This window comes from Mus caroli, chromosome 15, assembly GCF_900094665.2.
Source record: "Mus caroli chromosome 15, CAROLI_EIJ_v1.1, whole genome shotgun sequence".
NCBI lineage: Eukaryota > Metazoa > Chordata > Mammalia > Rodentia > Muridae > Mus > Mus caroli.
The window spans coordinates 80,366,597-80,382,855 of NC_034584.1; the positions used below are offsets into that span (position 1 = coordinate 80,366,597).

Consider the following 16,259-nt stretch of genomic DNA (forward strand, 5'->3'; position numbering starts at 1 on the left):
TTCTGTCCCAGCACGGTGTGCCCTTGGGAGCTGCAAAGGTTGCTGGGATGAAGAGCCACTCGAGCCCTTGGGTCTTTCTGTCAGTTTAGTTGTGTAACTACAGCTAATTTCAGGCTGGAAATGATTTTTGTCTTCTTAAAAAAAAAAAATTACCCCTGTAGAATTAGGAAGTTGATTAATCCTGTTTGCACAGGTCTGTACCAGACTTCTTAGTAAACAGAATCTAGTATCTGCAGTGAGTGGGACCAGCTGGAGGAGTTGCCATGTGGGCAGCCTCACTGCCCAGCAGCACGATAGTGCTAGGCCTCTTTCCGCTGGGCCTGGAACCCAGGTTCTTAAGTCTTTTCCTGCAGAAGCAGCCTATGGCAAATACACAGAGACCCCCGTGTCATCCTGCACTCCTGTGGGTCTCAGAGCCATCACTCCACCCAGTGTTCTTTCCTTGGGGGTCTCAGGGATATCACCCCTCTTCCTAGAACCCTTCCCTCAAACTCATAGGCCCTTTGCTTTCTTAGTACAATGCCCCAGCGTCTGTGAAGACTGGAGGGAATATGGCTGAATATCAGCTCTATTCTGTAGCTATGCACTGTCTTGTTGTAACTGATCTTGAATTGCTTTCTATTTCCCATCATTAATAAGGGCCTAATCTCTAAGCTTTCTTCTTGAGACACAGCCCGATTGCTGATACTATAGTAAAATACCTGAAACTACTTACTTATAAGGAAAAGAGGCTAATTTAGCTCTCAGCTCCTGCATAGGACTCATGCATAGGACACTGATGTCAGTTCATCCCTGATGAGGACATGTGTCTTCACAGTGGTGGTAAAGTTATGAGAGGGACAGCTCATGCTACAGAACAGAGCCAAAGAGGAGGCCAGAAAGCAGCCAGGCTTTTCTTTTGTGACAGCCCTCTTGTTGAGAACCAACCAGGACTCTGAGCTGCATTCTAGTCCCTCCTGAGGGCAAGCCTTCCCTAGCATAAGGACCTCCTCCAAAACCTCTTTCTTAATGGTTTTACCATCTCTTCCATTGCATACTAAGGACCCAACCTCCAGTACATGGACCCTGAGGGGACAAAGCACCCCTGAACTGTGTGTCTCAGTCTCTCTCATGAGCACCGTGCCCCAGCTGTTCTGGTCAGCAGTGGGCAGAGAGTGCAGGGACTGCCTGTCTGCTGAGGCCTTGCTTTTCTGGGACCAGCCTGTCATTACCTCCTGTGGGCCTGACTGCCTCTCGACCACAGCAGCCCAGTTAAGTGTGTACAGTCTTACATAGAAGTGGATCATCTGTAAGATTCAGACAGGCATAGCATAGGGATTCTCCCTTCAATGGTTGGAAAAGCCTTAGTTTTGAGACATCCAGTAGTTGGCTGGTAGGATTCTGTGGTGACTAATTTTATATCAACTTGATACAAGATAGAATTATGTGAAAAGGAGAGAACCTCAGTTGAGAAAGACACCTCCATAAGATCTAGCTGTAGGGCATTTTCTTAATTAGTGATTGATGGGGGAGGGCCTAGCTCATTGTGGGTGAGGCTGTCCCTGGGCTGGTGGTCCTGGGTTCTTTAAGAAAGCATAAGTCATAATGAACAAGCCAGAAAACAGCATCCCTCCATGGTTCTGCATCAGCTCCTGCCTCCGGGTTCCTCCTGCCCTGCTCTTGATGCTGTTGATAATGAACTTTTCTATGGAACTGTGAGTGAATTAAGTTCCTCCCTCCCCTAGCTGCTTTTGGTGGTGGTGTTTCATCTCAGCAATAGTAACCCTAACTAAGTCAAGGTTTATACTTTGGGGACAATGTTTGTTCGAGCGTGGCTCTCTTGTTTTTAGTACTTAGTCCTGCATTTAGAGGCTGCCTGGTCTGGACAGGAACAGGTCTGCTGGGTCTGTGTACAGGAGGGATAGGCCTGGGTTAGGATGGGATCTCTGGAAGCTTGATGGCTCAGTTCCTTCTCTCTCCTTTAGCCCCTTTACTAGAGTCACATGTGGTTGTGAACTGCCATCTGGGTGCTGGACATTGAGCCCAGGTCCTCTGCAAGAGCAATAACTACTCCTAACTACTGAGCCATCTCTCCAGCCCCTTAATTGTTCTTCCCTTGAAGAGTGGACTGTGGAGTTCTTCCTTAATGGAATTAGTTCTTTGACCTCAGGCTCCCCTGACAGCCTGTGCTTGTGTTGTGCAGAGCGAGTCCACCGGCATCTGGACGGGAACGAGGTGCGGTACCTGCAGTTTGCCTTCCGCTGGATGAACAACCTGCTGATGAGGGAGCTGCCCCTGCGTTGCACCATCCGCCTGTGGGACACCTACCAGGTGAGCACCAGCCCATGGCCCAGCCCCACCCCGCCTTCTCCTACCCTGGAGGATGCACTCTTCATTGCAACAAAGTCTTTATAAAAAGCTAGCTCTGGTGTTCCTAACAAGGGAAAGGACTTTCTAAGATGCTCCTTGTCACCTGATTGCACTCCAGCTGGTAGGTGACAGTCCCCTCCCATGCTCACTGGCAATTTACATTTGAAGCAGAGTTAAACTGTAAGTATAGCCAAGTAATCGTGTACCTTTGCTGTACATCCGAGCAGCTTCCAGAAACTTTACACTCGGGACTCATGGGTTGTCTATGTTTTCAGTTACTTACAATGAAGATTTAAAGAACTCCTCAGACAGATGCAGCACAATATGAAATTTTCCACTCTTCACCAATTTTGATGAAATTCATGTCTTGAGGAGATTGAGTTTTCTGGAAGCATCCGCCTTGGCTCCCCTGAGTGTCCATTGCTTATTCTAGTCTCTTTTCATTTTGTGTGTGAGGCCTGCGGAAGCTGCCCTGTGTGCGCGTGGGGTGTGGGCGCTGGCTTGCAGCCTGGGGAGAGGTGTACATCTCCACAGAGAGCTAGGAAGGAAGCACCAAGTGAGTTTGTTTGTTTGTTTGTTTCTTTCCTTTTTAAAAATAAATTTTACAATATTTCCAGTATGCTTTTCTCTTTTTCTAAAGATTTATTTATTTTATGTATATGAATACACTATAGTTGTATTGATGATTGTGAGCCATCATGTGGTTGCTGGGAATTTGAATTCAGGACCTGTGCTCCCTCTAGTCGGCCCTGCTCACTCTGGCTTGAAGATTTTATTATTATTATATTTAAGTACATTGTAGCTGTCTTCAGACACACCAGAAGAGGGCATCAGATCTCATTATGGATGGTTGTGAGCTACTATATGGTTGCTGGGATTTGAACTCAGGACCTCTGGAAGAGCAGTCAGTGTTCTTAACCGCTGAGCCATCTCTCCAGGCCCTGTGAGTTTCTTTTTTACAGTAAAAGATCAACTCCTAGCCGGGTGTCGTGGCACACGCCTTTAATCCCAGCACTTGGGAGGCAGAGGCAGGTGGATTTTTGAGTTCGAGGCCAGCCTGGTTTACAGAGTGAGTTCCAGGATAGCCAGGACTACACAAAGAAACCCTGTCTCGAAACAAACAAACAAACAAAAATAAAAAAAAAAAAATCAACTTCTCCCTGTTGTGAGAGCTCTGGATGGGCTCTGTGCCAGGGCTTTGCAAAGGGGGCACTGCATTGGTGTTGGGAGCAGGTCTAGAAGATAGGGCTCTAGGTGTCTATGTGTCAGCATAAGGTGGCACGTGCCCAGGCTTTGCATAGTACTCAGTGTTAGAACTTTGCAAGTGGGCATGCAGAGGTTGGTGCAGGCAGGTCCCTTGCACAGACTAAACCTTTAAGGGGTCTTTGGTTTAGAAATTGCAGGACATTGTTCGGGGTGCTGCATTTTCCCCACAGGCCAGGATGCTGTTGGGCCCTTGTGCCTGAGTTTGGAACTCCCATGAATAGTAGCATCACCCTTCAGTCTAAGTGCTGGTGGTGCATTTGTGTGCCCGCCCTGGAAATGTTGGGGCTGTGGATATATTTTGTTTTGCTTTGTTTTTTTTTTTCCTCCTAATACCTATTATGATAGTTAATGCTGTCAACTTGATAGAATCTAGAGTTACTTAAGGATTAACCTCTGGGCCTACCTGTGAGAGAATATTTACGTTAGGCGAGCCTCTGGACAAGTCTATGAGGGTTTGTGTAGGTTAGGTTGAGGTGGGAAGACTCCTCCCAACTGACAGACTGAGTGAGAAGGAGAAGGGGGTCTGAACTCTAGCCTCCATTGCTCACTGCTTCCTGACTGCAGATACCACATGACTAGTTAGTTGCCTTGCATTCTGAGACTTTCCCAACATGATGGCCTGTAACCTCGATCTGCAAGCCAAGCATACCCATCTCCCCTCAAGCTGCTTCGCCGGTGTTTTGTTGAAGCTGTGGGACAAGTAGCTAAAACTGCCTTCTGTCTGCTCTGCCTCCTGAGTTCTCTGGTGCCACCATGGAGGCCTGTGTGGTAATGCTCTGTGAGCTGTGTAGTTGCATGTGTTTTCATGGCAGAGCATGTTCTTGATTTGTAGGCTTTCTATCTAGGACTTGGCAGCTACAGAATTCCCATTCAGTAGTGCTAGCTGGGAGTTAAAGCCTTACCTGGAGCTGTTTGGCCAAAGTAGCTGTCAGTCGAGTGCATCGATTAGCTTTCTGTTGGATGACAGGAAACACAACCTAATATCCTGTAAATTGCAAATGTTCTCATTCCTGTGATTGCTCAGGCTGTTCATGACCCAGGCCTGCTCATTAAGCTCAGAGTTCCTTGTAATTCTGTCCCATTATGAATAAAGCAGGTATCAAGTCAGTCGCACTTGGAACAGACGGAAGACAGCTCAGCGCAGCCATGTCCTGCACTGTTTCCCTGAAGTGCTCAGTTGGCATTCAGACATTGAAACTACTCATAACCACTTGGTTGAGTTAATTTTCCTGCAATTTAATATTGTCATGAATCAACTCCTTTGTATCAGAGCTCTTTTGTGAACTGATAGGACCCTGGTGGGCCTGAAAGGCCTTTTCCCATCTTAAAATAAAATCAGCGTGTTCCCATTTTCCAGGGCTGAACTGCCCTTTCTGGCACCGGAAGCACATAGCCATCCTCAGATGACAGTTGAGCAGTCACTCTGCATCACTGGGTGTTTATTGGCGGGGCCATCCCTACAGTGTGGCTTAAGGTCCTCTTGGGACACAGGCCATGGAAAGGTTTTTGATAAGTCCCTTGCCCCAGGCCCCTGGACGAGACTGTGGCCAGGAAATGGATGAAATAGATTGTCTTTGAGTGGGACAAGCATGGGTCATGCCGATATGTGTCCCCTCAGGGTTTTCTGCTATCTTATCACAACAGCTGGCACCAGATGTGACAGTCATGGATTGCCCGGTGGTCCCCATGCCTAAAAGGTTTTCAGCCTGTGAGAGCTGCTTTTGAGGTGCTCTATAGGGTATGGATCTAGGCTTGCCAGAAGCACCCCCTCTAGATAAGCCCTCATTTGACAGCAGCTAATTTGGGTGATGGGCTGCAGCTGAGGGGCTCAGTTAATCCAGTCATAGGCCACTGTTCTTGCCAGCCCAGCCAGCCATCTTGTTTTACTCTGCCCATGTGTCAGGGGACACATAGCTTTCTGCCCACACAAAGGTGTGTGCTTGGATGGTCATTTGATGATGAATGGCCTGTTGCACTGCTCTTGGCCTCTCACCTGACCTGTTCACATCTTAGGTGGAACACCTCATGTTATTTACATTTCTCACTGCCATTTTCACTGCTCTAGGGAGAGGTAGGTTGGAAGGGAGCTGGAGTCAGGGCCTCTTTGCACTTGACACATGCCCTGGTACTGCTCAGGAAAGAGTCTTAGGGATCCTGGAGCCACTCAGTTCACACACATGACTGAATACTTTCCTCAGCCCCTAGCCTAGGGAGTATGGCAGAGAGGATCATGATCTCCAAGGACCTCGAGAGAGCCAGGCCACAGACCAGATGCTATTGTTAGTTTCTTTGTCACAGGTGTTAGGGGAATGCTGTGGAAGACCTCTAGAGCTGGGCAGTTCTTGGGAGATGGGTGGCAAGTGACAAGTGGCTTTGAGTTGTGGTCAATGTGCTTAGGTTTCTACAGGATATCTGTGAAGAAGAACATTTTATGTTGGAGGAGCCTAGTGAGGTTGGAGCAGATGAAGCATTCTAGGGAGGGGTTAAGATCAGTGCCTACACAGAATTGCTAGAAAGGCTTTAGGGCTGGAGTCACTCACATTTGGACATTAGTTGTGTGGCTGTAGTGTGAAAAAGTGGGCTATGCAGCGTGGATGCTGCCAGGGCCAGATCTCTGTCGATTCAAATGTTCTTCTGTGAGCCAGCCTCTTTGTGCAAAGGCCATGCTCAGGGATTGGAGATGAGTCCATGTGTGTGGGAGGCTTCTGGAGTGGTCCCTCCTTTGGTGTGGACTAGGACTAGGCTTGAGGATTTCTTCCAGCAGATAGAGAACACATGTCTCAGTTGAGACTTCCTGTTTGCACTCATACTGGCTTATGATAAGCTACTCCTTAGAGTCCCCACAGGGTGAAGAACTATGTTCCCCGCCACCTGGAACCTAGGCCACCATCAGCCATGCGGGTGGGCTATAAAACAGAGCCTTCCCCAGTCTATCCTTGAGAGACTCCAGCCCTTGAGGACACTTCTATTATAGATATGGAAAGCCCCAGAAACTGCATGGCAGAGTTCTGTCTCTGGGAACTGTGGTATCACTGTTGCTTATACTACAGAGCTTGTGCGATTCACAGAGCAGTGAGTCATTAGTTACATGCTAGAATTTTGTTGTTGCAGGTTTTTCAAGTAGCATTTGGCATTAAGACTAGGCAGGATAAACTGGAGCCTGGGATGAAGAATTATCAGCTCTTCTGCATGTGAGCAGCCTGCTAGCTTTTAATGGTGTGCCCAGGACACCTGGGTCTAGCTGGAGCCATTCTCCGGCACATTCAAGAGTTGTAAGGAGGGTCAGTCTGTGAAGGCATGGAGGGATGAAGGTTCTGCCCCAGAGACCAGTTTGTAGGAAGCATGGAGTAGGCGCCTCTAATGCTTTTAAAGGAAAGTGATTTTGGCAAAGGTTGGGGTGGCTTACAGGAGGTGGATCTTGCCCAGAAATCACTTTAGTAGGTCCAGCCTGTCAGCATCAGACCATGAAGTTGGATTAAGTTGTGGTTTCTAAGGTTTTTCTGAGCTCCCAGGAGGTGTGTCTTCTATTGACATCCATCCATCCTCCAGTCCTTCTACTGTCACCTATACTATGACACCTGGTCCATGGAGAGCCTGTATGAGGACACAGGGCAGCATCATGGTGTCTGAGGAAGCACCCAGGGAGCTCACAGCTGGCCAGGGAAAGGGACACACAACAGAGTCATAGCCATGCTTATGTTGACAGTGAAGCCAGGCACTGGCAGCTTGGACAGGAACCTCCCTGTCTAGGGAGTTAAGGAGGACAGAGTGGGTTCTAAAGCAGGGACCTCATGTTTAGTCTGCCACACAGACTAGGTGCAGTAAGGTGACTGTAGTAGGCTGTAGTGGGCCAGTTGTGCATTGCATGGAGTCCAGAGGCAAGTAGTCTGAGCTGACTTTGCCTGAGGCATGGCCAGCTATGGCTGTGTCATTACACCTGGAGTCCAGGGTTGAGGACAGGCTCCTAGTACCTGCTACATCCTTTGCTGCTCGCAGATGACAGCAGTCATGGCTTCTGGACCTCCTGGGTGCCACAGCACAGATTCAGTGGCTCAGGTGGCATTGGAACTGATGGATTGGGTTAATCTAATAAGCCCGAGGAAGCAGGTCTCCATACAACACACTTTTCATAAGCCCATTACGATTTGAGAGTGTAAGCTCTTCATGCCTACCCGCCTACAGGAAGCAAGCATACATCACTGTCAGTCTGGTAAGGATTTAGAAAGAGAACACTCAGCAAGACTTGGTTCACTGCAGTTACGTTTGCAGGGAGGAGCCGGAAGATGAAAGGGTGAGCCTGCCCCCTGAGAGAGCAGCAGTAGCAGCACCGTGTCCTGGGAATGAAGAGGCCAGCTTACAGTGCCTGGAGTGCCATTCTAGGCTTTACCACTCTCCTCCCTGTTTTGATCAGCAGCTTTGTAACGTTTGGACCTGGGAGAATGTGAAGGAGTCATAACTTCCTCTGCAGTTCTGGCCTACTCAGTGTGAGGGCTCAGTAGTGTGGACCAGGCACATCCCAGAGGACTGATGTCCAGGTCCCATCACCTCTACACACTTTGACACTGGGCATCTCTCGAGCCCACCTTGGAGGGGATATTTCGAGTTCTCGTCCAGTCAAAAAAGTGTGAGGCATGTTTAGATGAGTGTCCCACTGCTGTCACAGGTGCCTGAGGTAATGAACTTAGGTGTGTTCTTGTGGAAATTTCTGTCTGTGGTCTTTGGACCTGTGGTGAGGCGGCATAGCCCCCTTGGGTGAAAACGCCTCACCCCAAGGCGGGATATGAGAGAGGAAGAAGGGCCTGGAGTACTCTCACTTTCAAGAGCATATGCCCCAGCTTGGAGTCCTCCTACCAAACTTAGCATCCTGAAGGTCCTCCCACCTCCCAGTGGTTATCAGGGTGTGGACAGAGCCTCAGGCATATGGGCCTTTGGAGGACAACCATCTATATATAGACTTTAGTGGAACTGAAAAGCTTGTTGATGGGTGAGTGTTAATTTCAGCTTTTAGCAACAGGCTGGGCAGGCGGCAGCTCTTCGCCTTTGCCATTTAGAGTCTATGGGAATGTACAGTTAAAGGGCCACAAACTACTCTTTGTGTTCCCGAGTGATCTACAGAGTCTTGTTAAGAAGAACAGTGAGTTGGGCCAGAGGCAGGCCTTCGTCTTTCCCTTACCGGCATCTTGTCTCCCTGTGGCATTAGTAGCAGGTACTTACATGGCAACCCATTGTGACCACTCCGAATAACTTTCTTTGTATTTGCTTCAAGCTAGACAAGAATAGTAGCTAATTCTGGAGGTGAATTGATTGGTCATGCCATGTTGTAATTGTAAATGAAAAGTATCTACTCATCGAGTCCCCACTTGAACAAGTTAGCTTTACGGTCCATGTACATCTCTTCCGACGGCCTCTGGGACACTAGGCTGGGAACCAGGAAGCAGATGGTAGAGTAGTTGGGTCACTAGGTTTGACCTATGTGGTCTCCTCTTATCACAGCCTCTTGTGGGTGGGTCAGTGCTTGTTGCTCATCTGGGAAATAGAAGATACGGAGAACCAGGCAGAATCATAGGCTCATGTGGCATCCTGACCATGTCCCAGCATCCTCATACCTTACTTCCAACCCTGCCCACATCTGATTCTCAGAAGTAGAAGACAGAAGTCAGTAAGAAACAGCTCCGTGCTTAGAATTCTCAAGACTATGCAGCAAGGGAAGCTTGTTGCTGTGGGGGTGGCAAGGAGGCTGCAGCAGGGGACCCCCCGGGAGGACAGAGTGACATTCCCTGAGTGGATGACATGAATTGCTGTCCATGTGGTATTGTTTAATGTATGCACAGACTCATCCACAGGAGAGAAAAGTTTGAATACAAATCTTTTTAGGATGGCAGTAGGGTCCAGGATTGGGGACAACAGGCTGCTCTCTGTTGAGACCCTGCTCTCTGGAGCTGAGTAGAAGGTCCTTGGACTACCTTTGCTTTATGCAAGGTACTTTAGGAAAGCCTGCATTTGCAAGTCTGAGAAGAGCTTGGGACTTGGTACTCTCAATGTGGAAGTCATGAGGTGATGTCCCCATGGAACTCTCAGACAGCCCAGAGTGTGATATGTTAGAGGCTAGCAGTGTGCAGCTTTACCCTCACAGGAGCATCTGCAGGTGGGGGTGGGGGTCACTGCTCCATGGAGAAACCTTGGCCATATGGGTCTCTGGTAGGCCACTGGGCCTCTAGGAAAGCCCTCTCAGACCTTGATTATCCCTTTGAGGTGGTGTGGGAACGGTACAAGGAGACAGGTGCCAGAGTCACTGATAAGGGTGGAGTAGAGACCTATGGGACAGCTGCTCCTCCCTATGTGCAGTAGGCAGTAGAGGACATGTAGCCAAGGGAGGGAAGCCCAGAGCATATACGACATCTGTTGACTATGTTTCCCTGAGGGTACGAGTCTCTTTGTCTGTGTGGCTGGAATCTGTGGTCTGAAACAGAAATCTCTCTATGCTAGGGCTGCTGATGTCATAGGGCATGGACCTCTCAAAGCATGTGCATTCACCACGTGGTTCAGTCAAGGGGTTTAGTGCTAACTGATGAATGAATTGATGACCTTCTAGGACCTGAGTCCTGGATTCCCCACCCAGGGCTAGGAGTGGCTGGCTGTTCTGTGACCTTGTTGGACAGGAGTGGAAGATCTGGAGGTGGTAGCCTCTCCTAGTGTCACAAAGACTTTGTTCTCGTCCTGCTTCTACTAATCTCTGAGATGATGTATTCATGAATATTTTATTTGAAGAGGAACCTTCAGCAATTTGTCTAAGTTCTATGGGCCTCTGGATTCAAGAAAGCCAGGGCTGTTAGGGGGACCCTAGAGGAGCCTGGGTTCCTGGCATGTGTGAAGTTGCTTCTGAGCAGGGGTCACCAGCAGGCCACTCCTCCAGAGAACTAGCCATTCCCCAATACCAAGATCCCATTTACCTGCTAGAAATGCACAGCCTGGGAGAGTCCCAATATGATTACAAGGGTGGACATACAATGAATGATAACTCAGGCTGTGTGTCCTAAATAAGAACCATATGCTTTAGGGAAATTGTTAAATTCTGTGTGGTCAGAGAATCCAATCATCCTCCCAGCGTGTCATGTGGGGACGCTGAGGGGTAGGGCACAGATATGCCTGCTTTCCACAAACGACTGCTCTGTACTTACAGTGACAGAAATGGATAGCAAGACAGTCCACATGAGAGCAGGAAGGGACAGAACAAGGATCTCCTATGGCCTGAGAGCCAGAGAAGAGCTGGCAGATTTCAAGGGACTTGTAGAACTCTTCTTTGAGGGCTCTTTCCTGTGTCCTCATCCTATGGGGCTGTGTTGTTTTCCAGGGTCCTACCAACCTCCTACTTCTGGGTGGATATTCAGCGTCTTCCCTGGGACTTGCTCAGAGCTTTGTTCAGCTGCCTCCATGAGGTCTTCTCTAGGCACAGGCTTGACTTCAGCCTGGGGCATGAGGTGGACTAGGCTTCACGTTCCTATCCTTGCTGCTTCCTGAGACCATTAGGCTTGACTTCTTCTTGGGAAGCTAATTAGAAGCAATGGCTTACCTGCTTTCTGTATGTGCAAGGGTTGCTTGCTCCCAGCCTATAGGACAATGTAACCACAAGTAACCACAAGAGAAAGCTGAAAAAGGGTCCACTTGAGGTGTGGGTGCCTCCTGGCTGTCCCAAGAGCCCTAGATCTGCTGTTGTCACTAAAACATAGCTCCTCTGGGATCCAGGTTCCCATGGACAGTGGAGAGGGGGTCCCCAGTCCCCCTCTAGACTACCCATGATAGGTAGTCTCATGGTTTCTAGTCCACTTTTCTGTAACGTTTTGTTTATGGTCGTCCTGACCATAAACAGCTCCGCCTGTTTCCCTGATGCATTGCTCATAGCTTTGCCTCGTGAGCAAGTGTAGGGTTATGTGTCCCATGTCTGCCCCGCGACAGGGCTCAGCCGCTCGGGGAGGCAGGACTTGGGAAATTGACTGCGTTTATCCCACACAGTCACTGGGTGGGTTTCAGGCTGTAGGGCAGCCCCGGGACACTGATTCAAGAGTGGGGCAGCAGTGTCTGAGGCTCGGGATAGCCAGAGCTCGCTCAGGGGTCCCTGGACCTATGACAAGGCTGGGGCCATATGGTTGGTTCTCAGGCTCATGGACACCCAGGTGCCGCTGAGAGCCGTGGAAGGGGTTTCAAGCCTTAGCTCAACCCAGAACAAGGCTACTTTTCACGGTCCCTCAGGCAAATAGTTGGTTCTTTTTTCTAGGCCAGTTGGGACCAGGCTTTAAGACATTAGGACAGCTTCCTGGGCCAGCTGCTGCTTTCTTATCACAGAGCATTGGAATTAACCTCCAGGATGTAGTGCATGGGGAGGTAGTACTGATAGGAGCAGGTCAGTGTGTACATCTCGTTCAGTGTCTGGAACTCCCAACAGGTGCCCTCTCCACTTGTAAACCGTGCTGTCATGAACCGTAGAATGGAGTATACTAGAGCCCAGCACAGGTGAGCACTGCTTAGAAAAGAGGGAGAGTTAGCAGGATGTACAACTGATGCTGAAGCCTTGCCCCACACGTTGGAGATGGCATTACCACTGTAGCACGCTCACCAGGCTGACTGTCACCACAGGCAACCTCCATGTCTTTGGATGTGGATATCATGAGTGTAGAGGGTACAGTTGTTCATGGTCTGTGCTACACCCAGCCTCACTCTACTTTGGGCTGTGTTTCCCTGGCTGTGTCCTTTCTGCTCCTGAGTTCCCTCTCAGCATCTGCTTTTGGCCCTCCTTTGCGCTTCTCCTCTGGCACAGCCAAGAGCTTTCCAGCAGCAGCTCATTCCCATTCCCACAGTCTGGCTCCCCTTCCTGCACAGGCCTGCTAGAGCCTGGGTATTCATTTCCCCTCTTGGATGTGATAACAGGAGACAGGCACTTTGCTGCTGATTGAAGTCAAGTAGCAGGGCCAGCAGCGGGGTCTGGGAGATTGCTGATGAGAACTGTGGTCAGGACAAATAGCCCTGACACACAGAAACAGTACCAAGAGAGCAGTGGCCTCTCAGTGGCCTTGGCATCTCCTCTTCTCCTTCATCACCCTGTACTGGAGCACTGGTGTTAGGCATAGGCTTAAGGGGTGCATGTGTCCTTTGCAGGGCTTTGGGGGTAGGTGGTGTTGGGCATAGGTTTAGGGGTGCATGTGTCCTTTGCAGGGCTTTGGGGGTAGGGCCACTTCTCTCTGGAGCTAGTGTCTTCTTACTCTTAAAGCACGACCGTGGCTCACAGGAGTCTGAGAAGGCACATAGGAGCCAAGGTCAGTGTGCTGTAGGACGGCATGGCTAACGGTGGAGGAGCTGATCCAGCATAGTGCTCACCCAGCTCCCTTCAGCCCTGGGACTTGGTCTGTGTGTGAAGGCAGATGGGGTCTGGGGGCTTCCAGGCCACCAGCCTAGAGTGGCTGTTTGGAAGCAGAGACTGCCCTAGCAAACAGGTCAGAGGATGGTTGGTGGGGAAAGGAGCCCTGATAGTAACTGGGGTAATTAATATGTGCAGCCTCCTTTCTTACAGACACAGAATTTAGAACCTTAGGGCTGGGTGTAGCTCAGTGGTAAAATGTTTGCCTAGCATGTACAAAGCCCTGGGTTCCATCCTCAGCACTGTGTAGTGGAGAGTGCTTTGAAGATACACACCAATGGGATATTTACCTTCTCAGCGTTTGCATTGCCAAAGCTGGGAGCTGAGATCACTGCTGCCTGAAGTGGGGAGTCTAGGACACAGAACGATCCCACACGTACTACAGAAGTGGGGAGTCTAGGACACAGAACGACCCCACACGTACTACAAAAGTGGGGAGTCTAGGACACAGAAAGACCCCACACGTACTACAGAAGTGGGGAGTCTAGGACACAGAAAGACCCCACATGTACTACAGAAGTGGGGAGTCTAGGACACAGAAAGATCCCACACATACTACAGAAGTGGGGAGTCTAGGACACAGAAAGACCCCACACGTACTACAGAAGGGCCTCCAGAAAGGGAGGTGGTAGAACAGCCTCAGGAGGTTGGGAAGATTGGTCCTAGACAGTGGACCCATGTGAGGTCACTCAGAAGTCTTGTCATGGGTCAAGTGGTCTTGGGGTGGTCCTGTGGCAGCCCTCAGTGTAGGTATCAGCCAGCCCACAGAATGCACACTCAAAGTTCAGTCAGGGTTCTTAGGCAGTAAGGGGTGTCCTCTCCACGCTTTGTTGCTGAGCTGCATGGGAGAGTTAGCAGACCTTCCAATGTCAGAATGAGCAAGAGTGCTCTGGCTTGAGTGAACATGGATCCAGGACTAGATCAAGCAGACCTCCTTTGTTGGCCATCTGAGAATCTGGAGAGGCCCCGCTGGGACAAGACTGAGGTAACTTGAGCCATGGCTCTTGGTGTTCTGTTTCTGTATATCCTCTGCTTATCATTAAAGCCACACTGTTCAAAGCCCGTCTTTCCAGGTCTCTGCCAAGTGGAGCAGGCCCTCCTGAACTTACTTCAGTGGCAGCTGCTAAGGGCTTCTTTCTCTTTAGGAGAAAGTTACTGATAGTTCACCAGCCAAGTAATTGCCAAATGGCATAGCAGGGAAGCGCTGTCAGAAAGGGCAAGTGGGTGAGTTGGAGCAGGTTCAGCACCGGAGCCCTCAGAAGCTCTCTTCTCTGCAGGTGCAGCTCATGCTGGCCTCTCCTGTCACTGTCTGTTCTCTCAGGTCCTCATGTCAGCAGATGTGAGGACTGTCATTTACACTTAACCATCAGAGGCTTTGTCTTCCCCACTTCAAATCCATCTGCAGCTCCCGAAGGACATTCAAGTCACTTAAAATAAGCACTGGGATTGTGTGCATGTGAGATGGAAGAGGGGCCACCCCCATGCCAAGTCCTCCATGAAGAAGCTCGGAAGCTGTTTCTGTGGGAACAGAGAAATGGAGGCTCCCTCCCAGATATGTTCCTCAGCTCTTCTTCCACTCCTTCAGTCTTCTACCTTACTTATGGTCCTGTCCTTGTTTCTGTGTTCTTGGGGTCCCTAGCGTGCCTGTCCTTCCTACGCGCCACCCCAGACCCTCAGCAGTGTGCTGTCTCTCAAACATTGCACAGACATCAGGGCAGGCCCAGAGCCTTCGTTTATACGTTCAACAAAGGTCAGTGTGCACTGGTGGCTTTGGCTTTTACCTCTTCTAGAACTTGGTTAAGCATGGACTTGTGGTCTATCCCCTTTTTGGTCTGGATTTCTCTCGTGCTCTTGAGTTTGCTAGTCCTTTTGTGTGGTCAGGAGTGTCCGCCGTCACTGCTCAGAGGCCTTTCATTATGTGTCTTTTCAGCATTGCAGGCCTTCCCACCTTCGGTGATCCCACTTTGGCAGGGTCACTCGCCCCCTGGTGGTCCTCAGAGGGCTGCAGTGATGCTTCTCCCTGGTCCACCTGGGAATGCACTTGCTCATCCTCAGATCCTTGTGGCCCTGTGGTCGATTTAACAAGGACCAGAGACATGGAGCCTTCTTCTAAAGCCTGAGGACTGCTGACCTTGGGGTGTCCCTTGTACAACTCAGGTTCCTGCTCTCAGTGAAGACCTTTTCCTTCCCATCCCACCACTCTCGCTGGGCAGCTTTTCATGATAACGGCCATCAGACACCAGCACCTGCCCTCACTCTACCATAGACTCCCTGTCTTTCTCACGTGTGGGTGTACCCTGAATCCCAAGTACTCTCTTAGGCCAGGCCCTCTAGCTTATGACCCCTGCTACCTGTCACCCAGCACCCAGCCCACTTCTCCCATTTCCATACCTAAGCCTATGGCTTCTGCACCGGAATGACCACCACTGCCCTATCATTTCCCCCGAGGTGGGCATCACCGCTTGGCGCTAAGGTGCCACCTCCTCCGACTCCGATGCTTCCTGAGCTTACATTTCTGCTTTTGGCCAGCAGACCCTGTCTCAGCAGTACGTGTTTCAAGCCATAATTTTGAAAAATTCAGTCAGCCCATAACCCATAATTCCCAAGTCTAGACTGTTTAACAAAGACCTGAAAATGCAATTCTAGAAAAAAATAATTTAAAACATTCTTTCTAAAGACATTTTTTTTTTAAGGAAGGTGATTTATTTGAGAAACATAAAAACATGACAGAACTCTTCATAGGCTAGTTTACACAACAGAATGGGCTACAGCATCAGTACTCAGGAACAGTATGGCAGTGGTGTAGATACAGAGCCACAGCCAGTGAACCACATTCATAGAGGATGGCCAGAAAGTCAAGTACATAAGCACACTGCTGGTTAATAATTGTGTATACCCAGCTTTTGTTACTGAGGATATCTGAGCTACCACTTAAACTTATATGTGAAATGGGTCAGACCGTCACATGTGCCATCACCAGAGAGCCAAGACCTCAAGAAGTTCTTTCTTCATCCACTGGGGATGCTGCCGAATTGTCTGCGTTGTGCAAAATGCGTGGAGTCAGCATTGTGACAGCACACTGTCGCTTTCATTCACTGTCACAACCTGCTTAAAACAACCACCATCAAAGGAGGAAGAACTGGGGCTGGAGAAGTGGCTCAGTGTGTAAGAGCACTGGCAGCTGCTCTTACCCAGGACCTATGTTCAGTTCCCAGAATGCACATGGTGACTTACA

At 49.6% G+C, this 16,259-nt stretch overlaps 1 protein-coding gene across 4 annotated transcripts in view; it reads left to right on the top strand.

The window, feature by feature from the left end:
* The window catches only part of Tbc1d22a (TBC1 domain family member 22A), a 274,792-nt gene that overhangs the window by 167,986 nt on the left and 90,547 nt on the right, over positions 1-16,259 (top strand). For all 4 annotated transcript variants that reach the window (XM_021183327.2, XM_029469434.1, XM_029469436.1 and 1 more), the window contains exon 11: positions 2,183-2,310. In XM_021183327.2, coding sequence (XP_021038986.1) covers positions 2,183-2,310 — 128 coding nt within the window. The remainder of the gene's footprint in view (positions 1-2,182; positions 2,311-16,259) is intronic.